The following is a 24,310-nucleotide window of genomic DNA, read 5'->3' as shown; positions in this document are numbered from 1 at the left end:
TTTTTAACTTTGATCCTGGAAATGGTCTCCAGATAGAGTAGAGGCAAAAACTCATACAAGAAAGGAGTTGCATTTATATAGCATCCATCACATCCTTCCAACCCAAAGTTTGTCTCAGCTAACAAAATGTTTGTCATTGTAGTGATGTAGGGAGACATGGCAGCAACTGTCTACTCACACTTTCCACAAACAAGAATGAAACACTTCACCAGATGGTGTTTGGGGTAGAATTTGACCAGGACGTGAGGACAATTCGCCTGTACTCCATGTGATGTCAATGATTTCCAAATCCCCCCACCTCCACCCAGCCACCACCTTGGTTGAGAGGGAAGGCAAGATAATTGTAATATTTTATCAGAAAGGCAGTGTCTCAGGAATCTCTGGGCCTTAAACACAGCAAGTCATGAAGCAATTACACTGTACACTTTAATGCACACCTCTTACCTGTCACCCTTCACAGAGTCCATCTTCCTCTCCCCTTTCAGTATTCCAAAGAGATCACTCCCTTCTGAGCACTTTGATCCACTTCTCCATGAGGCCATCTCCCACGATCCCTTCCTCAGGAATTCCAGGAGATGGAGCATGCGCCCTTTTATTTCCTCCCTCATAATGTCCAAGGTCCCAAATACTCCTTCTGGTGAAGTAGGAATTTACGTGTACAGTCGGTACTGATGTGACGTGATAGTTCCATTCTCATATGATCTCGCCTTATAAGAAAATCGTGCAACAGCAGCACCATTTAAACTAACGGGGCCAGAATTGCGTTATAGGCAATACAGGTAAGGAAAGTTCGCATTCTACAAATAGCAGTCTAAATTCTCTAATCAAGTTAAAGACAAATTGCATTGAAGAAACCCACATAATAGCAGAACTGGCTGTAATTCTTACAATTGAGTACAATATATTTGCAGTTTATTGTGTGGATGCCTCTGAATTGAGGCAACGAAATGCAACTGAATGATCATTTTGCAGAACATCTCCATTCAGTTTAGAATCATGAGCCCTCACTTCTGGTTGGTTGTCACTTTAATTTTCCATTCTGCTACCATTCTGACCTCCATTTGCTGAGCTGTCATGGTCAAATTCGGGAATTGGTCCTTCTTCATTCGAAGAAGCATTTTGCAAGTTCCTGAACTCTACATTGAGTTCAACAATTTCAGGTCATAATCATAGCAACTACTTGGTTTGTTTGTTTGATTTTTGTGTCATCATAATACTGCTACTCATAACATTTATTTCTTTACTTGTCCCATTACTGTCTGCTTTTCTTTTACACCACTTAATCTCTCCTGTTTTCCACCCTATCACAGACCTTCCCTTCCCTTTTGCTATTTTCTTTCCTTGCCTCCACACTTGCTTGTTACATTCCTTTCTTCACTCTGTTCTGATCAAAGATCATCCACTTTCATCTGTCTCTCTGCACACAGCTTCCTCCTGACCCACTCAATATTCCTAGTCTCTTCTGCCTTTAGTTCAATGAACTGAATTTTCATGGAGTTGGCTGAGGGAGAAATACTAACTACAATCATTAGAGAATGCCATGTTCTTCAACATTTTTTGAGTGGGTAATTGGTAGACACTTTAACATTTAATCCATTATAGAGCAGAGGGTAATAAAAACAGAAAATGCTGGAGAAACCCAGCAGATCTCATAGTATCTGTGGAGAGAGAAACAGAGTTAACGTTTCAAGTTTGATGTATCTCCTCCTCAGAGTCTCTTGGGCACTTTCTGTTTTTATTTCAGATTTACAGCATCCACAATATTTGTTTTTTTTTCCAAGATAGTGTACTACTCTGCCAATCACTTCAGATGCCATCAGCTGTTGTTTCAATAATATTAGGCAAGGACCATGTTATAACTCCAGTGTACAGTCTTCCCCCAGTGACTTGTGCATTCAAGCAAAGAAAAGGCTGTAATTGTTAATAGAACAATAAGTTCTTGATTAGCTCCTGCCCTTAGCGAGAGAGACAATCTGGCAAATTTGATTTTCTTCAATCTGTAGAATGGAAATCTGAGACATATTCAGCTTTAAAAAGACAAAACACTCTTGTAAACGCAATTAAGTATAAAGTGGAAACCACACAGCTTGGGAAGATCCCAGACCTAACCCCTGATGTGATGAGTTGGCTGATCTCAGTGCAGCAGTATGAATACTATAACTAGGCTCAATACTTTTCAGCAAAGTAGAAGATAAACATCAGCATTTTCCACTGTAGGAGCAAATTACTACAGATGTGGGAATCTGAGCTGAAAACAACAAATGCTCAAGATCACAGCGAGTCAGAGAACTTCCGTGAAGAGATGGCAAGCTAACGTTTCGTGATGAAGAGTCATCTAGACCAAAATGTTAGCTTGCTCTCTCTCCATGGATGCTGTCTGACCCGCTGTGATCTCAAGCATCTGTATTTCCCACATTTTTTTTTTATCTGTTTGAGGGGTCCTAAAGAAAATGAATACATGTCAATGCCCAAAGACGCTAGCATTCAATTAAGCAATAGTGCTAATTAAATTCAGTGGCTGTTTATAAACGCGTGTATTTCCTGGGCTGGGCCTCTGCCCATTCTCTACACAAAATGATCCTCCAAAATGATAGTCCTACAGTTCCTATAGTGCACTCAAAGTCCATCAGCATCTCCCTCATGGACCATTAGCTGTGTGCCAGCCTGCTCATCAAATAATCCTTGTAGTTTTGACACATGCATCACCTCCTCCTTTGTTTGAATGAATTATTCTTCCGCCACTACTTTTTGAGTGTTGCTGCCTGGTCCAGTAATTATTGACCATTCTCTAAAGAAGGTGGAGATGGTGATTTCTTGAACTACTGCAGTTCATGAGCTGTAGGGAGACCCTGAGTCTTGTTAGGGAGGGGATTCCATGATTCTGACCCACAGACACTGAAGAAAAGCCAAGATATTTCCAAGTCAGGATGGTGAATTACTTGTAGAGAAACTTGCAGGTGATGGGGTTCTAATGTATCTGATGACCTTGTCCTTCTAGGTGGAAGTGATCATGAGTTTGGAAGGTGCTATGGATGGAGACCTAATGTGTTATTGCTATGTATCTTCTAAATGCTACACACAGCTGGTGGTGGATGGGGTGCCAATGGACTTTGAGTCCTCATCGTTGTGATGCTTCTATCCACTCACTGGGTTGAATTTCATGCTGATGGAGGGGGCCTTTAGTAGGAACCGGAAATTAAGGGATGCCTCTGCTTCTGTAGTTTCAGGGAGCCGCACCTGAATTCTGGAAATTAGTTACTTCCTGTCTGGTTTCCATCATGTTAAAGATTGAGATCTCATATCGAAGAGATGCTGACCAGCTGCTCCTCAGCACCACTTGGAGTAGAGGCCATGAGCGGAACTGCATCTGGTCAGGAGCAATAAAACTTTGGAGCAAGCCTCAGGATTTTGTTGACTTGGAGCAGAGTATTGGGGGTGTTGCAGGAGCGGTTTAGTCAGACTCTTGCCACCAGGGGTAACCCTTCGTGAGCCAGAGGGTGTCCAATCAGGAGGACTACACCTACCTGCAAATGTAAAATAACCTGTGTGAAAAAAATATGGATAGAAATGAGGGATGCATGGATAAAAGTTAATTTCTTGTACGACTCTCAAAACTGTAAAAGCAATTATTTTGGAAGTGCTCAAACAGTTTACAAAGGACAAGGTGAAGCTTTTCCCTTTTTACAGTAATAAAGATTCAGTGAAATGAAGACATTCATCCAAATAAACAGCACACAGTGTATTTATTCTTCCCACTGGGAGAAAGAACAGCACTATGTAGGAGCTGATGATCAAACCTTATTAGGATAGCAAACCTTAAAATTCAGAGACATTGTCTAATTATGTGAGACTGATCTTTGACTAGGAATCGATTTGATCACGTATGGCCATTTGCACAGGATTTGCTTTGCTGCCACAGGTGAAGCATTTGTTTAGAATTACAGTGGGTTGGCTTTTCCTGGGAATTAAGAATGATCAAAACCTAATTGGAGGATTTAAAGGAGATTTATAATTTAAAAACCACAGATTATTACAGATCAGAAACTAATTATGTCTAAGAAATAATTAAATTGAAAAAATATGTATCCAAGAACAAAACAAATGAAACAGATTTGTTTAATGAGTTTAGGTTAATCTCAGTTATTCAGGGATTAAGGCAACCTTAGTTGAATGTTTAATTGATAGCTTACTTTTAATAGTTTTATTGTGATAATTAAAGTTTACAACTGGTTTCTCAATTCACAGTAAGACTCCCAGAACCTGTCGACTGTGGAGAATTACTGTTTACACATAAACAGTTGCGTATTTGGGCTTTTAATAAGCTTTTGTGTGGTTTTGAATTTATCTTGTCTCACAAAGTGTCCTATATCTCTAAATGGTGAAACTAATTCTTCCACACTTTAGTTAGGGAAACATTTTACTGAGGAAGTTTTAAAACTGTCCCCTATTATATCCAGGAAAGTAATAACCTGGTTGTAACTTATGTGTAGAATGTAATAATTCAGCTGGCTCTTTTCCTCTGGAATAAGATTGATCAATTTCTCAGACCCCATGCCATATCTTTAGGATCTGATTTTCTCGATCTGAAATTGAGCGAAGCTAACTGAGAGATAATCCTGATCTGGAATTGTCCCAAAAAAGGGAGCTAGGGTTATCACGCACCAAAAGTGCCCAAAGTGTGTTCCCCAATTTGAAAAAGAAGCTTGTGTTCATATGTAGATAAATCTTTTAAATTTAGTGTAAGAGGAGTGTTCTCTGTCAATGGTAATGAAACCTCGATTTAAGGTTTGAGAGATAGCTAGAGCTCTGAGCAACTACAGCTGCAATCATGAATTCTGGAATACTGAGAATAAGAAAACTCTGATTAAATTTATACTAAAATCCTAACCGAGGTAAGATCCGAGCAAAATGCAGATGCTGACAGAATTGACCAAATCTTCCAATTAGGCAGTTCAACTAATTGATTTCTAATTGGGATCAAAAACCTAGCCTAATATCTCCAGCAGATAGAAATGGGTCAATGTTGAAAATCTTCCCTAATTCAATCATGGTGTTTCCCCAAACTAAACCTACAGTAAAACAAGACATTAAAGGATTATTAAGGATGAGATTGGGAAATACTTGGAGGTGCATGGAGGTGCATGGCTGAGTCAGCACGGCTTAGTAAAGGGGAAATCATGTCTGACATATCTATTAGAATTGTTTTTGAAGCAGTACCAAAAAAGTTAGATAAAGGAGAACCAGTTTACATGGTCTACTTAGATTTCCTGAAAGGCCTTTGATAAGCTGTCGCTCAGGAGGCTGCTAAATAAAATAAAAGTCCATAATGTTAGGGGCAAGGTACTGGCACAGACAGAAGACTTGCTAACTGGCAGAGGGCAGAGTTTGGGGATAAAGGGGTCATTTTCAGGATGGCAGGCATTGATTAGTAGAGTTTTGCAGTTGTCAGCATTGGCACCACAATTATCACATTATATATAAACGACCTGGATGAAGGAACTGAAGGCATTGTTACAAAGTTTTCAGATGACATGAAGATAGGTGGAGGGACAGGTAGTGTTGAAGAAGCAGGGAGGCTGCAGAAGGACTTGGACAGGCTAGGAGAGTTAGCAAAGAAGTCACAGATGGAATGCGATGTTGGGAAGTGTGAAGTTATGCACATTGGTGGGAGTAATGGAGTGTAGATTAATTTGTAAATGGGGAAAGGCTTTGGATATTTGAAGCGACTGAGAGTCCGAGTTCATGATTCTCTTAAGGTTAGTGTGCAGGTTCAGTTGGCAGTTGGAAAGGCAAATGGAATGTTAGCATTCCTTTCAAGCAGACTAGGATATCAGAGCAGTGATATACTGTGAGGATGTATAAGGCTCTTGTCAGACTGCATTTGGAATATTGAATGAATTTGGGCCCCATATCTGAGGAAGGATGCGTTGGCATTGGAGGGGGAACCAAAGGATGTTTTCAAGATTCCTGGCGATGAAGCGTTTGTCATATGAGAGCAATTGAGTACTGTGGGTTTGTACTCAATGGAATTTCAAAGGACGGGGGTGGAATCTGATTGAAACTTACAGAATTCTGAGAATGGATGTGGAGAAGATATTTCCACTAGTAGGAGAAACTAGGACATGACAGCACAGCCTTAGAGTGAAGGGGCAACTCTTTAAAACTGAGAGGAAGAGGAATTTATTCAATCATAGGGTGGTTCATCGATGGAGCTCATTGCTGCAGAAGGCTGTAGAGGCCAAGTTATTGGGTATATTTAAGACTGAGATAGTTTCTTGATTAGTAAGTTGATGAAGGGTTATCAGGAGAATTCATTTGAGAAACGTATCAGCCACAATCGAATGGAGGAGCAAACACAAGGCCAAATGGCCTAATGGTGCTCCTGTATCTTATGGTCAAAAGACATAGAAATAAGGAGAGGCATAATAGTAATCTCACAAAAGAAGTCATCCAGATTAATGGGTTGGAATCCCACCAAAACCAATGGAGAAATGTGAATTCATTAAAGGTCTAGACTCGAGAGCTGGCATAATGGGATGGATTTGCTTTGGATTCTAGTGAAAGCTCACTTTGTTCACTAACACCCGTTTGGAAGGAAATCTGACATCCTTACCTGGTCTGGCCTGGTTTTGATTTCCAAGCAGTTGTGGAATAAATGTTTAGTCAGTATGCCTAGTCAATGATGTCCTCATCCCATGTATGACTAATAAAGAAAAATCCTGTGCTTGTGATCCTGGCATGTCAATGCAAGTCCCATCAAGACCCAGAACCAACCTCACCTCTACATGGATCACCCATGCTGCTGTTATTTGAAATTAGCAACTTAAGGGGTTCAATTTATCTCTCAATGGGAAGGCCGATTATGTCCTTCCCCGTCGCTACCCTCTTCAGTCTAGACCCTCATTCTCTCCTGTCTCACAAACTGCTATCCTGGGCCACGTTCAGTTTTGCCCCTTTTTGTACATGCTTAAATTTGTTGAAATTTTCAATGATTTATTTGTTTAAGTCTAACCTTATGAGTCCCTTCAAGAGAACATTAGTCTCCAATCCATTAGCATTATTCTGTGCACATAGGGATTAGAAGGCATTCAGCCCATTTGTTCCACCATTCAATAAGTGATTTGTAACACAACTCTACATAGCCACCATTGATCCATATGCCTTGTTATTGAAACACAGTGAATAGGTTATTCATTACTCCCACCTCTAAACGAGCAGGCACAATATAATACCTGAAATGATTGATGCTGTCTAACTTCAGTTGGGCACCCAGTGACCCAGTAAACAATTACCTCTTGCCACCTGTGATTTCTGCTGTGACTTATCAACAGATTTAATCATTGAGGGATCCATCATTCAGTTCACTTTGAAACCTGCATCACAAACTAAACTTTCCACTCTGTTTACTCAATTATTTCAGTTAGCATTCTCATTTTTAAAAAAATGTTTAAAACACTATTACACAGAGTGCTATGTTTTTGTTTTTACAGTCAGGTTCCCTGACCCGAAGATTTATGTTGACCCTCACACCTACGAAGACCCGGGCCAAGCGGTCCGTGAATTTGCCAGAGAAATAGAAGCATCACGAATAAAAATTGAAAAGGTTATTGGCTCAGGTAAGAATATGTTTCTTTCTAATTGATTGAAGGGCTAATCAGGGAACCTCCTTTATAGTCTGTTTGTGAACCTATTGCTGAGACATGGGCAACTTTGGTCATACACTGTCATAGAATCATGACAGTGCAGATAGATGCCGTTCAGCCCACCAGGTCTGCACCAACATTCCAAAGAGCATCCCACTGCACCCAGCTCCCCCCATCCTGTAACTCCGCATCTACTGTGGCTAACTCTGAGCCTGCACATCCCTGGACGCTATGCATAATTTAGTATGGCCAATCCACCTAACCTGCGTATCTTTGGAATGAGAGAAGAAACTGGAGCAGCCAGTGGAAACCTACATAAACTTCATTTGGACAGTCACGCAAAGCTCGAATTGAACTCCAGTCCCTAGCACTGTGAAGCAGCAGTGTTAATCACTGTGCTACTGTATCTATTGCTTATCCCTAGCTGCTCCAGAACAATAATGAGTGTGAATTGATTCTGTGTGTGGTTGGGGTGGGGTGGGGGGGAGTGGAAGTGAGTGAGGAAGGGGAGGAGGGGTGGTGAGATGTGGATTATAACGAGCAAAGTTTTATCTTCCACCCAATAGTCAGTTCCATTAACTTCAAATTTAGATTGTCAACCTGCCTGGTATCACTTTTTGGCCTTTGCTAATATGATTTGGTTGTGCAGGTGAATTCGGGGAGGTGTGTTATGGTCGCCTGAAGCTGCCAGCAAAGCGAGAGATCCCTGTGGCTTTAAAGACACTCAAATCAGGATACACTGAGAAACAGAGACGGGACTTTCTGAGCGAGGCCAGCATCATGGGACAGTTTGACCACCCAAACATCATTCGGTTAGAAGGAGTCGTTACCAGAAGTAAGTACTAGAGTGGCTGTCACTTCATAAAGTTCATAGAATCATATCATCCCGAGAGTGTGAAGCAGACCATTCAGTAAATGAGTTCACACCAACCCTCCGAAGAGCATTGCCCCCCTCCCCCCAAACACAACCCCCTCTTCCCTCTCCCTGCAACCCTGCTTTTCCCATAGCTAACCACATAACCTGATGTCATAATGAGCCGAAAGGAAGATGGTTATTATTATTAGACGTCAATCATCTCAGTCACAGCATATTTATTCTGGAGTTCCTCATGGTAGTATCCAATGGCCAACCATCATCAGATCAATGACCTTTCCTTCTTCATAAAATCAAAAATCTATTTTTGTTCACATGTAGGATGTGAGTCAGCATTTATTGCCTGTCTCTAGTTGCCATTGAGGATGTGTTGTGGTGAGCAGCTTTCTTGAATTGTTGCAGTTCATGCACTGGTGGCTGACATACAATGCCTTTAGGGAGCAAATTCCATAGTTTTTGACCCAGCAACAGTGAAGGAATGTTGAGGTATTTCTAAGTCAGGATAGTGAATGACTTGGAGAGAAACTTAGAGATAGTGGTATTCCCAAATATCTGCTGCTCTTGTCCTTTTAGGTGGAAGTGGTCATGAATTTGGAAGGTGTTGTCTGAGGATCATTGGTGAATTTCTGCAGTGCGTTTTATAGATAGTAGCAGTGTGCACTACTGCACTATGGGGTGAAGGGAATGGATATTTGGTAGATGTGCCAATCAAATGGGCTGTTTTGTCCTGAATGGTGTCAAGCTTCTTGAGTGTTGTTGAAGCTGCACCCATTCAGGCAAGTGACTATTCCATCACACTCTTGACTTGTGCTTATCGATTGTGGAAAAAGTTTGGGAAATCAGCAAGTGAGTAAATTGAATAAGTGAGTATTCTGAGCCTGTAACCTGCTCTTGCAGCCACTGTGTTTATGTGGTGAGTCCAGTTGAGTTTCTGGTCAATGATAATCTCCAAGGATGTTGACAGTGGCGGGATTCAGTAATGCTAACACCATTGAATGTCAAGGGGCAGTGGTTAGATTACCTCTATTGGAGATGGTCATTGTCTGACATTTGTTTTTCGCAAATGTCACTTGCCACTTTTCCAGCTAAACCTGGATATTATAGAGTCAAGGAGTCACAGAGAAGTACAGCATGAAAGAAACCCTTCAGTCCAACTCGTCCATGCTGACCAGATATCCCAACTCCATCTAGTCCCACCTGGCAGCATCCAGCCCATATCCCTCCAAACCCTTCCTATTCGTATATCTATCCAGATGCCTTTTAAATGCTGTCATTGTACTAGCCTCCACCATTTCCTCTGGCAGCTCATTCCATGCAGGTATTACCCTCTTTGTGAAAAAATTGCCCCTTAGGTCTCTTCTATATCTTTCCTCTCTCACCCTAAACCTCTAGTTTTGGATTCCCACACCCCAGGGAAAATGCTTTGTCTATTTATCGCATCCATGCCCCTCATAATTTTATAAACCTCTATAAAGTCACCCCATGGCCTCTGATGCTCCAGGGAAAAAAGCCAGGGGTAGATATAGGGTAGGGGAATGGGTTTGGGTGGGTTTCTCTTCATACCAGAGGGCAGTGTGGACTTGTTGGGCGGAAGGGCCTGTTTCCACACTGTGGAGAATCTAATCTAATCCATTCAACATCCCCCTGTAGCTCAAATCCTTCAATCCTGGCAACATCCTTGTAAATCTTTTCTGAACCCTTTCAAGTTTCACAACATCCTTCCGATAGGAAGGAGACCAGAATTGCACAAAATATTCCAATAGTAGCCTAACCAATGTCCTGTACAGCCGCAATATGACCTCAATACTCTGACCAATAAAGGAAAGCATACCAAATGCCGCCGTCATTATCCTGACATCTTATTGCATTTGATCATAGCATACAGCAGACACATGGGAACATCACCACCTGCAATTCCCTCCAAGTCACTCACTATCCTGACTTGGAAATATATCAGCGCTGAAAATGTGTTGCTGGAAAAGCGCAGCAGGTCAGGCAATATCCAAGGATCAGGAGAATTGACGTTTCAGTCATGAGCCGAAATGTCGATTCTCCTGCTCCTTGGATGCTGCCTGACCTGCTGCGCTTTTCCAGCAACACATTTTCAGCTCTTATCTCCAGCATCTGCAGTCCTCACTTTCTCCTTGGAAATATATCACCAATGCTTCACTGTTGCTGGGTCAAATTCCTGGTGCTCTCTCCCTAACATTGTCGATGTCCCTATACGACATGGATGACAGTGGTTCAGGAAGAAAGCTCACCACCTCCTCAAGTGCATTTTGAGATAGGCCATAATACTTAATAAATCACTGACTCCCACATTCTGTAAATGCATTGAGTTGAAAAACTAGCTGCTCCATTTAAGAATACATGTACCTTACAGAAGACTACTTCAGGCAAATTATATAAATGGTTTTCAAGTGTGAATTCTCTCAAAGCTGTTCCCATAGCAAGGTTCTAGTGATGTTACAGCAGCAGAAACAGAAAACTCTGCACCTTAATGTGAAGCTTGAAGTTCATTCAAGGAACATTAAAATGACTGTTCACAGTTCCGTGAACAATTGACAATCCCGAATTGCAACTGGTGGTGTGAATGAATAAACCTTGTATTTGGTAATCTGGTTTGGAAGAGTTTATGAAACTGATAAATGTTAAATAACTTACAATTAATTATTCAAATATTTGACAAAAGAACTGGAGGGAAATTGGGTATTTGTTTTACACCATGGGAGTTATCATAATCTGGACTAACCTGCCTAAGCTTATAAGAAGGAGAAAGTGAGGACTGCAGATGCTGGAGATCAGAGTCAAGAGTGTGGTACTGGAAAAGCACAGCAGGTCAGCACTGTGAGGCAGCAGTGCTAACACTGAACCACCCTGCCACTCTTTTATTCTCTTAAATACACTGAATGATTTGGCCTTCTCCACCCCTCTGACTGAAGAAATTCTACCTTTTCTCAAGGGTTGTCTCTTCACTCTTCAGACAGAGTGTGCGCTCAGGTCCTCGTCCTAACTACTAGTGGAAACATCTTCTCTGTATCCACCATGTCCAGACAGCTCTGTATTCTGTAAGTTGAAAACTCCAAGTCTTCAACTGCTCTTCATGTGATAAGCCCTTCATCCCTAGGATCATTCTTGTGAACATCATCTGGACCCCCTCCAAAACCAGCACACCTTTCCTTAGGTACAGAGCCCAAAACGGCCACAATATTCCAAATGCAATCTGATGAGAGCCTTGTACAGCTTCAACAGTATATCTCTCCTCATGTATTCTAGTCCTCCTGAAATGAGTTCTAACATGTGCCTTCCTAAATACCACTGAAACTGCATGTCAACCTTAAGAGAATATTGAACAAAGACCCCCAAGTCACTTTGTGCTTCAGATTTTGGAACCCTTTCCCCATAATCTATGCCTCTACTTTTTCCTGCCAAAATGTAAAACCTCACACTTTCCAACATTGTATTTCATCTGCCACCTCTTTGACCTCTCCTCGTCTTCTGCAGCCTCCCTACATCTTCAACACTACCTGTCCCTCCAGCTATAATTTTGTCATCTGCAAACTTAGCAACAATGCCCTCAGTTACTTTGCCCAGAATTTAATATATGATGTGAATTGTAGTGGCTCCAACACACAGATCCCTGTGGAATCCCCACTAGTCATCCCAATAAAGACCCCGTTGTCCTGACTCTGTGCCTTGTGCATGCCAGCCAATCCCCTATCTATGCCATTATCTTGTGCCTAATACCATGGCCTCTCATCTTATTTCACGTCTTTCCGTGCAGAACTTTGTCAAAGGCTTTCTGGAAATCCAAATAGATCACATTCACTGGCTTTCCTTTGTCTAACTTACTCATTACCTCCTCAAATAATTCAGATTTATCAGACATGATATCCCCTTGTCGAAGCCATGCTGATTCAGCCCTTTTTTTTTTAAACCGTGCATTTCCAAATACTCCACAATTTCACCTTTAATAATGGACTCTAAAATCTTACCAATGACCAAGGTCAAGTGAACCGGCCTATTGTTTATTTTTGTCTTCTGCCATCCTCGCTTCTTAAACAGGGGTGTTACATTAACCATTTTTCATTCCTCTGTGGCTTACCCTGAATCCAGGGATTCCTGAAAAATCACCAACAATGCCTCTGCAATCTCCTCCGTTATCTCCTTCAGGCTTATGGGGTATAATCTATCTGATCATGGTGGTTTATCCACCTTCAGACCTTTCACCTTCCCCAGTACCCTTTCCTAAGTGATGGCCACTGAAACTCACCTCTGCCTGAAGTTCTGGTATGCTGCTGATTTAAAAAGACCGATTTAAAAAGTACCTATTTGCTCCCTCTTCCATTTCTTTTTTCCCCATACATCCATTTCCAGTGATCCAATATCCACTCTTGTGTCTCTCTCTCTCTCTCAAGTTTTATGTATTTGAAGAAAATCTTGCAATCTTCTTTTATATTACTACGAGCTTGCCCTCATATTTCATTGCCCCCACCCCCACCATGACCTTATCGCTTTTTCTGCTTGTTTTTAAACGGCTTCCCAATGCTTTGACTTCCCACTTACTTTCATCACATTATATGCTTTTCCTGACTTCCTTTGTCAGCCATGGTTGCCTCATCTTCCTTTTAGTATATTTCTTCTTTTTTGGGATGAATTTCTGCTGGGTTTCCTAAATTACCCCACAAACTCCTGCCATTGCTGCTCTACTGTCTTCCCTGCTTGGCTTCCCTTCCAGTCAACTCTGGCCAGTTCCTCGCCTCAGGTCTTCATCATTACCTTTACTCAGTTGTAATACTGTTAGATCAGATTCCAGCTTCTCTCAAACTGCAGGTAAATTCTATCCCCTTAGGGTTCCTTCACCTTCAGCTCCTTAATCAAGTCTGCCACATTGACCAGACCCAGTAAGGAAAGCAAAGTTCCCTCCCTAAACAACATGAGGGAACCAAATTGCTTTCCTGATAATTGTTGTCATTGGAATAGCTTTTAATTCTTGAGTTTTATTGAATGAAAATTTTGCAATCTGATGTGATGGTATTTGAAATTACATACTCAAGCCTGATGTTCTGGATTTTGATGTTACCATCAGTCTAATGCCTCCTGAAGGGGATGCTGATGTAATTAAACATATCAAGCTTTGAAAGGACTTGACAAATTAGATGGCAAGAGGCCATTTCTGAATGGGTGGAGAGCCCAAACTTAAACCAACTTGCCTGAAAATAAGAGGTCAGCCATTCACAACTGAGATAAGGAAATATTTCTTTAGAGATTTGTGAGCCTCTAGAATTCTCTATTGCTGTATGACGTGGTTGGTCTGAAAGGGTTTACTTTGAATGGTCTGGATAGCTCAGTGTCCTGGTAAATGAATATGTTTCTCTGAGGAGTGAGCCATTAACTGGTCTGATAGCTTTTGGGTTATGGTCTCTCCACAACCATGAATTAGTTCAGGTTTACCCCATGTCTTCGGAGACAACAATGTCCCTTGCCTAAAGGTAATGTTGGTGTTAACATAATTTTTTTTACTAGCTAGGAAAGTACTTGTTACTCAACCATGTGCCTGTTCCAGTGAGGCCATTTTCCAGAACTCAGTGCATAGCTTTGTTCTTCTTCCCTAAGGATGCTAATCTGAGTGACTGGTTTGAGTAACTATAATGACATGGAATTTCACTTCAGATTGGGTCCTCGTTATTGATGGTTTCATGAACTAACCCTGGTCAGGTGACATTGCAGCCATCTTAAATTTTCTGAAATTTTTAAAGTAATTTTTGTGCATTTAAGCTCTCAGGTATGAAAATCAGGTGATCAAAGTCAAAAATTTGTAGTCCATTTCCACCAATACCACAAAATCCTTGCATTAAAGCCTGGTATCCTTTTAATCATTTATTACTTTCTCTGCCCGTGTGAACCAGCTTATTATCACTGATTATTCTGTACAGTGCTTTCAAATTTAGATCATCTTCCATCTGCAATACCCTCCAATCAAAGGTGTATTCTGTCACATGCATGACATTAAACTGCATCTGCCATAGCCTTGTCCTCTCACTTTTTCTCTTTTCAGTTATCTGCTCCTATTCCCAAGCTGTTTTATTCTGTGGCTGGATAACTCCTCCTTGATTTGATACACCACGTTCTGTTTCCAACTGGTCTGCTCACAGAGTTGCACCACCCTTCACCCCAGCAGTATGTGTGACCAGTGTGATTGAGAAAAAGAATAGGGACATTGAGGCGGTCTGAGTCGGCTTCATTTCTCGGAGTCAAATCAATATCCGTTCAGAAAAGCTTCATTGATGTCAGAGCATCAAATCACAACCCATGGCTGAAGTTTCATTCAGCCCTTTAACACTGAGCAGCTGAGCTTCCATTTTGCAACAGGAGATGTGTCTGATGGAGCAAAAGGAAGCAGTCATCCATTGGGGGACCCCTTGACTTCTGACTGCAGTTAGCAATCCTTACACTGACAATAGAAGAAAAATGAATAGTGACTCATCCTTCATAATCTTTCATAGCACCATCCAGTTGGGTTGTTGAATCTCTGCATTGATCTGGTATATTAGAGATGTACAAGGTAATGAGAATCCTTGTAGATAGAGGCTTTTCCCCAGGGCAAAAATGGCTGTCATGAGAGGTCACAATTTTAAGGCATTTGGAGGAAGGAATAAGGGAGGTGTCAGAGATAGGTTCTTTACACAGAGTGTGGTGGGTGTGTGGAATGCACTGCCAACATTGGTAGTAGAGTCAGAAACATTAGGGAGATTTAAGCAACTGCTGGACAGCAGTAAATTGAGGGGTGTGTAGGTTGATCTTAGATTAAGATAAATGCTCGGCACAACATCGTGGGCCAAAGGGTCTGTACTGTGCTGTACTGTTCTGTGTTCTATGTTTCTACCTCGCAGCATTGAGATCCCACCGAGAGACAGAAAGCAGTTTTTTAATTAAAAAAACAGCCTTGGGTGAACATACTGGTCTTATTGGAGCTCCATTTTGAGGTGTACAGAAATGTTACACAAGAACGTGCTATTCATAACTTACACTTGTTAAATAAATTTCTGAGCAAGCTCCGTCTTGGTTGCTGCCTTCTCCATCTCACTATCTAACAGAGAGGAGTCACATGTAGCCACAAATGCTGATAGCTGATGCTCAGAATAGGAGATATGGCTTATCTGATGCCAGTCAGACACTGAATGTAGCAAGCACCATTTGCTTAGACATTGGGTTTGCATCCTCGATATATAGACCCCAATCGCCCTTTCCGTACACAACACCCTACACCAACATATGGGGTCTGATCTTCTCTAACTTGACATCTGTCCCCACATATTTGCCCCAGCAGTATCTATTGTATCATTCTTGTATAACTTAGAACCAAATGTTCCAAGGAAGGTACAATCGCAGTGAAATTAAAATAGTCCATCTTTCCTGTGTAAAATACCTGCACATTATTTCAACAAATGTACTGCAGCTGCATTGCTTAGGATGCCATTTTTGTTTGGACAGCCCTTAGACACAGAATCTCAGAATTATTATGGTGCAGAAGGAGACCATTCAGCCCATCGTGCTTACATCAGTTATATTACTGGTGTCAATCTTCTGCCTTTTCTCTATTTGCTTGTATGCCATTTCTACCCAAGTAATCATCCAAATGCCCTCTTGAATGCCTCAAATCACTCACAGGTAAGTCGTCCAAGGCTTCTTAAAGATGTGAATTGGATGCCTCCTACAGTTGTAAGAACATAAAAGTGAAATTCTGGCAATTGTACAAAGTCTGGTGTGGCTTATTCACTGGTCCTGAAATAACCACTCAAACAACAATCCAGGAAATGTTTGGAATGTTACATTTGTGGTTCCAGAGGACACTGGAGGCAAATGTTGCCAAATGAACTTTTTTTTAGGTAGATTTTATGTAACTCATTGCAGAATTTGCTTCTGGCCTTTGGGCATGTGCTTGAGCACATAACCTTGTTGTGGACACAAGATGAATTTCTTTTCATGTATTTTAAATATCATAGGCATTGCACTACTGTAGCCCTCATTTAACATACCAACCAGAATAGCATTGTTTTCTTGGACAGTATTTGCTCCCGATGCTTTGCAGGAAATAAATACAGTTCAATGTTCATGGCAACCAGAAATTGAGGAAGCATGCAATGTTTAAGGCAGCACTGAGTTGAGGAAAAAGCCTAGGGAACTGGCTGAAATTCCAGAATGTTGGAGAAGTGTTGATAGGAATGGGGTGTGATTTTCCCTTCACTGGAAGTAATGAGGAAGTTGGGCAGAAGTTGGACAAATGGCCCTGATTAGAAACCCACCTCCTCCTAGTCACCTTAACCACTCAGCGCTGAGTAAGAGAGCCCATGGGTGACTTTTTCAACCCTGTGGCAATTAAAGCCCTGAAGTGATCAGTTAAGAGGCTAAACTCATATTCTCCCCAATTACTCACTTTACCTGGCCAGAGAAACAGGTGACTAGTTTCCCAACAGGAAGCCATGGTGACCTGACTACCAAATTAGAGGGTGGGCTTCAATGGCCCCAATCTAGGGGCACTCAAATGGAGGGAAAGGCACCCACTTCCTCTTGCTTCTGACCCTTTCCTCCTTGCAAGTCCCAGACAATGAGAAGCAGAAAATAAGATTTACATCTTGCCACTAGGATGGTGAATGGCTTGGAAGGAACCTGCAGCTGATGGTGTTCCCATGTATCTGCTACCCTTGTCCTATGTTCAAAGGTAGGAAGGTGCTATCAAAAGAATCTTGGTGAGTTGCTGTAGTGTGCCAGACAGCAAATTATAATAATGCAAAGGGAGCTCAACAGCATGAATGTATGAATTAAGGTAAAGGAAACCAACTCCTGCAGAGCAGGGGTTAAAAGAGAATGTGAAAGTGGAAAAATTACTAGATAGCACAGAAGGTATAAACTGGGTTTTGTTAAAGGGGAGATTAGTATGGATTTCTGCAGATCAAACCAGGTGAATCTAGGTCCAAGGCCTTTCAACAAATGTTGAAAGACTGCAAACTATAGTGTCATGAAGCAACAAGGCCAAGAAACATACAGACTGAATTAGGATCTAAGTGGGCATCCCATTTAGAGACAGCAACATAGGAGAACAAATCAGTTGTGATAGACAGAGGCTATACATGTCAGAACTCCATCGCCCCATGTTCTCAGTTCTTGCTTATCATGTGTATTGTTCCTCTGCTGATTGTAGAATTACTCTGTGCTCAGTCCATTATGGGCTAAAGACGTGAGACATTTCAATGCTTCATGACCATTTCATTTCCAGGTAAACCAGTGATGATAGTTACTGACTATATGGAGAATGGATCGCTGGATTCATTTCTGAGGGTAAGCTTATTTCCACTTATTCAAACAGAATATTCATCAAACTTGGGTTCATGCTTCCTATTATATAACCCTAGTAAGTATTTTCTCTTTTAAAAAGCTATTCATATTAGATGTGATGAATATATGATTGGATAATTTAATTGGCAGTATATGATTGGGAGAAATTTTGAAGAGAAGATTCAAAATGAGAAGAGAGTCAAATTTCCAACGCATTCAATTATTGTTTTATATGTCTCTTCTCTTTATAAAGATGTTGGCCTCTGCTGTGCTGCACACTTAAATGCAGACAAGCAATATTTCATAGGCTTAAATCATTTGTTCAAAATTAGATTTTACAACCACTGCCATTTATAATCTGATTGTGGATCAGGAGTTATGAACCAAGTTCAAAATGTGACTCCTGTTTTATTTGAAAACCAAATCCAGCTATTCCTAGTCACTGATTTAACCCTGAAAATGATAACAAATAACATTATCTTTATGCTCACTCACACTAAAAGGAAAAGCTAAATCAAACTATTCTGCAAAAATGTTATATTCAGTGGTAATCAGAAAATATGATTAAAATATGATTTATATATTTTGCTGTGCTTTCTGCCAACACTTCATAAATGCATACGAGAAGTTCATCCTGAAATTGTAACACTATTTTCATTCCAATCAAACAATTGCAAAATGAGCAAAATATTTTGTTTTGTGTACAATGGGCTGATAACTGCATTTTCCCCCCTTTGTAAATGCAATGACTTGGGAGCAGGAAAACAAACAGCACAGCTAACAGACTCTACAACATTTTAGCAGTTGTTTGCTATGCTCCCTTTAAGAGTAGATGTACATTATTTACCACATTGAATTTGTTTTTAAAAAAAGTGTAATACATTGAGCAGATCTGGGTCAAAGCAAGTGCTTTTCTGTTTAAATCATTGGCAATGTATGATACTTTGGGCATTCAGAACTATTCTGTCCACCATCTATAAGGCACAAGTCAGGCATGTGATGGATTACTTCTAAAAATGTGCAGCTCCAACAACATTGAAGAAGCTCAACACCACCTAACAAAAAGCTTGAGTCACACCCCATCCACCACCTTCAACGTTCACACTCGATGGGAATACCAGGGGACACTAACTTGTAATTTACAATAAATGATCCTTAAAGGGCAAAAGCAAAATACTGCACGTCCTGGGGATCTGAAATAAAACCTGAAAATTGTTGGAGAAACTCAGCAAGTCTGGTAGCATCTTTGGAGAGAGAAAAAGAGTTAATGTATTGAGTCTTACTGGTTGGAAACCATTTCTCCATTTTATAATCTCTAAAGGGCATGTTTGACTCAAATATGAGATTGATTCTTCAAGCACTTGTAACAAGGACTCATCTAATCTGTTAATGATGCATCAAGGGTAAAGGATCACTCATTACATCATTGCATGTGCAATTTCTCTGGTATCTTTAGCAAGGTTTGTGTTTGGAATGATAGCCCAGGCTTATTGCAGTTAAATGGAATTGTGTGGAAAATTAGAGTGCATTTCCAGGTGACAAATCCACAATAGCTTTTCTGCGTCCAGAATAAATTGTGATAAGGAGAACAGTGTTGGGAAGAACTTTAACTGAAAACAACAGATCTGGTTTGGGTTGGATGGATCCAATTCTCCACCCAAACCTGCTTCATTCTGCCTTTAACTTTCAATCCCACTGGACTACCCATCCTTTTTTATTTAAAAAACATACTCCTACACATAAAAAATCTTTACATACATACATAGTCACAAGAGCAATTCAATTCTGTATAGTCATTACATATGCAAAACAAACAAACCCAAGGCATTTCTTACTTATGTAAGACTTTATTTGTATATGTTTGAGGCACCATTTAGGGTGCTATAATTGAACAGACCCCATTTAACTCTGGCAAGAAGTCCATAGATGATAGTACTTCCTCACTGCTCCTTGGCAACAGCTGCCCCAAGCTTTAGTGCATCCCTCAGCACATCGTCCTGGACCTTGGACTGTGCCAGTCTGCAACACTGTGTCAAGGTCTGCTCCTTGCTCTGGAGTTTCAGATGGACCAAAAAACATCGTGAGGTGATGGTTCTCCAGGTGCAGAAAATGTTTGTGTCAGTGTGCGACCGGGGAATAGACCATAGAGTGCAGAGTCTTGCATCACGGAGCTGCTCAGGACTAACCTCGACAAGAAGCACTGCATTACTCTCCAGAGTTCTTTTGCAAAGGCACTTTCTTGTATGAGATGTGTGACAATCTCTATCCTTCCTTCCGCCCTCCCCCACCCCATCACTACTGCAGATACTTCGAGGGCAGCACAGAGTCTGAGCGGACGTGAAGGATCTCAGTGCCCTTCTCATCACCAGCTGAGCGACGTTTGGGTGCTTGTTGGAAAGTTCTGGTGATGAGGCATTCTGCCAAATGACTTTGGCAGTCTTCTCAGGAAGTAAACTGACGGGATCCACATTCTTCCTTTTCCCGCAGGGTCTAGAGGATGCTATGAGTAACCACTTCCTGATAGACTTGTGATCAAAATTATTTTTCTTTTTAAATTTCTCCATGAAGGACAGGTGATATGGAATTGTCCATCTACTTGGATGTTCCATGGCAATGAGGCCAGATCTTTGCAACACCAGGGCCAGGTAGAACCTCAGTATATAGTGATACTTGGTGTTTGTGTACCAAGGGTCTGCATGCAGCTGTGCTCAAAGGTGGCGACCAGAATGAGGACTGTATTGGATGCAATCCTCCTCCCATCTTCTCCCCCCACCCCAATCCAGAGTTTTGTACATGGTGTCTGGCCACAGTCCCTCTTAGATCTCCATATGTAGCAAAGGATGACTCGCGTGACTACAATGGTGCGAATTCTGGGAATGGGCCAGACCTATGCCCCATGCAACAACAGAGACAATGCCTCACACCTGATGAACCCAAGTTTTTACCCACAATGGAGAGGGAGTGGTGCTCCGAAAAGTCCAGTTTCTGCCTCACTTTGGTGATACGCTCCTCCCAAGTTTTGCACACCATATTCCCAGAACCTTCAAGTAATTTGCCCTGAAGGTGAAGGGGATAAAGGATCAGTTGGTTCATTCCCAAAGAATATGGCCTTGCCCTTGCCTCTATTTACTTTGGCTCCTGAGGCCAGTTCAAACTAGTCACATATGCTCATGAGCAGAAAACAGCAATGTCATCCATGAACAAGGAGTCTTCAGACCTCCGTTGCCTGGAATAGTTACCCCTCTCAGGCTCGCGTCTTTCCTCATAGACTCAGCAAATTATTCAATGCAACACACAAACAAGGTAGGAGAGAGGGGGCAAACCTGCCTGACCCCAGATTGGATCAGGAAACTTTCTCGTTCCCATCTATTGATTGAGACTGTTGGTATAGAGGTCAGATCTCATTTTAGGTGTGCAAAATCCTGTCAAAGGCCTTCTCTTGGTCCAGGCTGATGATTCAGGTATCCACTCCCCTATCCTGCACAGCCGAAATCATATCCCTGAAGATCATGAGGCTCTGAGATAATCCTGCCTAGTACAGCACAGTTTGGTCGCAGAGCAGGACAGGCCTGATCTGTTTGCCAGTGATCTTCGTGATTTTGTAATCCACATTCAGCAATGAAATTGGTCACCAATTTCTAATTTCCTCCCTCTCCCTTCCACTTGTAGATGAGGGTGATGATACCTTTCCTCACAGATTCGCACAGCAGGAAGCATACCATCGTACATCTCCAGCAGGTCTTGGCCAATCAAGTGTCTCAGAGCTGAACACAACTCAGCCAATAAGCCATCGCTTCAAGGAATTTTATTCATTCCTGAAGACTCGAGGGCCTTGGTCATCTCAAGCCCCGCCTTGCTGCAAACTTATCTGATTGATTAGCCTTCACAGACCCATTCCCCTTCCTTCAAACCTTCCCTATTTTACTCAAAGTGACTTTAGTCAGACGAAATACGAATTTGAATCTTCAGAACACAAATTGCAAATCTTCAGGAGGATGACGATGCAGAGCTGAGTTACATTCTTCATAGTACATGAGCAGAGATCCCAGTTACCACACAGATTTTCTGAAAAAGACAGTTTAATGAACGTGCGTCAAAATGCTTGTCGCAAAATTCAATACCAGTGTTTTAACTAATAAGTTAGAAATTTAAAATTGTTTTCAATGTAATCAATCCTCTACACCAAAAATATGTAAATGTTATTACTACTTATTAATTTAAGGCATTCATCAAAATTAATCATTTCTGTAAGTATGGTTCAGAAAAGACACAAATAATCTCAACAGTTCTGCTAGGCCTTGTGACGTTGAAACAAATTCTGTTATGGGGCAAAACATTAATGTTTGGCTGATGGTTCAGAAAGGAGAAGCTTATTATCATGCAGATGAGAACCATAGAATGGTTAGAGCAGGAAAGGTGGCCATCAGCTGTTGTGTCCATGAAGGGACAATACACCTATTGTTACTTCCCTTGTATTCTCTACAGCTCTAAGTGTTTCCTTTCAGATACAGATCCAATTTCTTTCTAAAAGCTTGAATTAACTCTTCCTCCACCATACTCTTGGGCAGTTCATTCCTGACCCTGACCACACTCCTGCCATAAAATTGGTTTTCCTTGTATCATCATTGCTTTTTTCCCCAATAATATTAAATGTCTGCTCACTAGTTCTTGATTGCTCCATGTATGGGAGCAGCTTTCTCCCTGTCTGTCCAGGCTCCTCATGATTGTGAGTATCTTTATCAAATTTTCTATCAGCTCAAAGATAGCAGTCTCAATGTCTCCAATCTATCGACATGATTGGTGTTCCTCATTCCTAGACCAATTTTCATGAATTCTTCCTGCACAATCTCTTTAAATCTTCATATCTTTCCTAAATTGTGGTGCCTTGAACTGATTGTAGTTCTCCCATCAAGTCATGCTGATCAAGTGCTTCATTTAATGTAACTTGATTACTCCCACATCATTCCACTTTGTTGGAAAAACAGGAATCTGGAAGATGATTCATGGCTAAGCTAAAGAACCACATCAAAACCTGCTGTAGGACCATTCGACTCTTGATTTCCTGCTAGCCCTTCCTCACTTGAAGTTAAAATTCAGCTTTACATGTCAGGGATAATTTACCCAGCGACCCATGGTAAGTCCAAGCAATGACCATGCTGACCATTCAAATTGATGCCTACATAGTAGGTGGGCTACACCTGTCACCCAGCAAGTGTTACACACACACACCTTTATAGCATCAAGGAGCATGGCAGCAAATAATCCAAAAATGGCAGGGCAAATGGACCAGCAGCATCTAATAAAAATAGCGCAACCCAAAGAAGGCACCCTCCGCTCTTTAAATACCTGCTAAAATCATCTTGCCCAGTGTTTGACATGAAGGCACTTTTTGTATCTCTCTCCAAATATATTCTGAGAATGTTCATATCTCTGAGTGGCTCTGACAGTTTGCTGTGCAATTTCCCTGAAGTTCTTACCACCTGTAGTGGTGGAATGACGAGATTGTTAATTTTTCACCACCTCTGTTTAGGCAGTAAACTGGGGAGTTGGGTCACACAAATGCTGGTTAAGGATTAGTGGTGCTGGAAGAGCACAGCAGTTCAGGCAGCATCCAAGGAGCTTCAAAATCGACGTTTCGGGCAATAAATGCTGGTTAAGCTGACTTGAGTTTTCCTTCATTGAGATTGTCTGGGCATTGATAGTGAGACTTTGTCCTGGTGTTTCCTTTCAGTGAGCATGTGTTGTAAACTGAAGTTCTGAAACATAGGGACCTGCTTTGCAGAGATTTTATTCCGGATCAAACTTAAACTCATTGCTTGGATTCATTTTCGAAGAGAATTTTTTTTTTTCCTGTTTATGAAGAATGTCCTTGTGGCATTAGCTGACTGGAATCACTGGAAACTGATTTTTTTTTAAAAATTCTGTTGCTATAGAGACACGATGGTCAGTTCACCGTCATCCAACTTGTTGGAATGCTTCGTGGGATAGCGGCTGGAATGAAGTATTTGTCAGACTTGGGATACATACACAGGGACCTTGCAGCACGAAATATCCTGGTCAACAGTAACTTGGTGTGTAAAGTGTCAGACTTTGGTCTCTCTCGAATTTTAGAAGATGATCCAGATGCAGCTTACACCACTACGGTAAATTTTAGAATCTTAATTTATGTTTTGCTTTCTTGTTGATGTTCTAACATAGACAGTGTTGTTGATGTTAGAGCGGTCTAAAGTGATTATTGAACTGCAAGCTCTTTATCAAATCAGAATTTGCATCTACACCATGTCATACATTCAGGTCAAAGTGCAGAACCACCATCAATTCATCAACATCCAGCAGAAAGGTTTGTTTCCATATCTGGTCTCTTAATGAAAGATGGCTAGTGACTTGGAGGAGGCAGTGGCATCCTGATAATGTTCTGGGCAGCAAACACAGAAAATGCTGGAGAAACTCCGCAGAC

At 41.3% G+C, this 24,310-nt stretch overlaps 1 protein-coding gene across 2 annotated transcripts in view; it reads left to right on the top strand.

Annotated features, from left to right (window-relative positions):
• LOC122540177 (ephrin type-A receptor 8) overlaps window positions 1-24,310 on the top strand; it is a 530,533-nt gene that overhangs the window by 404,774 nt on the left and 101,449 nt on the right. For both annotated transcript variants that reach the window (XM_087980648.1, XM_043675512.2), the window contains exons 10-13: window positions 7,491-7,616; window positions 8,293-8,478; window positions 17,795-17,856; window positions 23,787-23,996. In XM_087980648.1, the coding sequence (XP_087836774.1) occupies window positions 7,491-7,616; window positions 8,293-8,478; window positions 17,795-17,856; window positions 23,787-23,996 (584 nt within the window). The remainder of the gene's footprint in view (window positions 1-7,490; window positions 7,617-8,292; window positions 8,479-17,794; window positions 17,857-23,786; window positions 23,997-24,310) is intronic.

The sequence above is a fragment of the Chiloscyllium plagiosum genome, unplaced genomic scaffold (genome assembly GCF_037043375.1).
Source record: "Chiloscyllium plagiosum isolate Xiang-an unplaced genomic scaffold, Cpla_swu_hap1 HiC_scaffold_37, whole genome shotgun sequence".
Classification (NCBI taxonomy): Eukaryota; Metazoa; Chordata; class Chondrichthyes; order Orectolobiformes; family Hemiscylliidae; genus Chiloscyllium; species Chiloscyllium plagiosum.
This window is presented reverse-complemented; position numbering and strand designations above follow the sequence as displayed.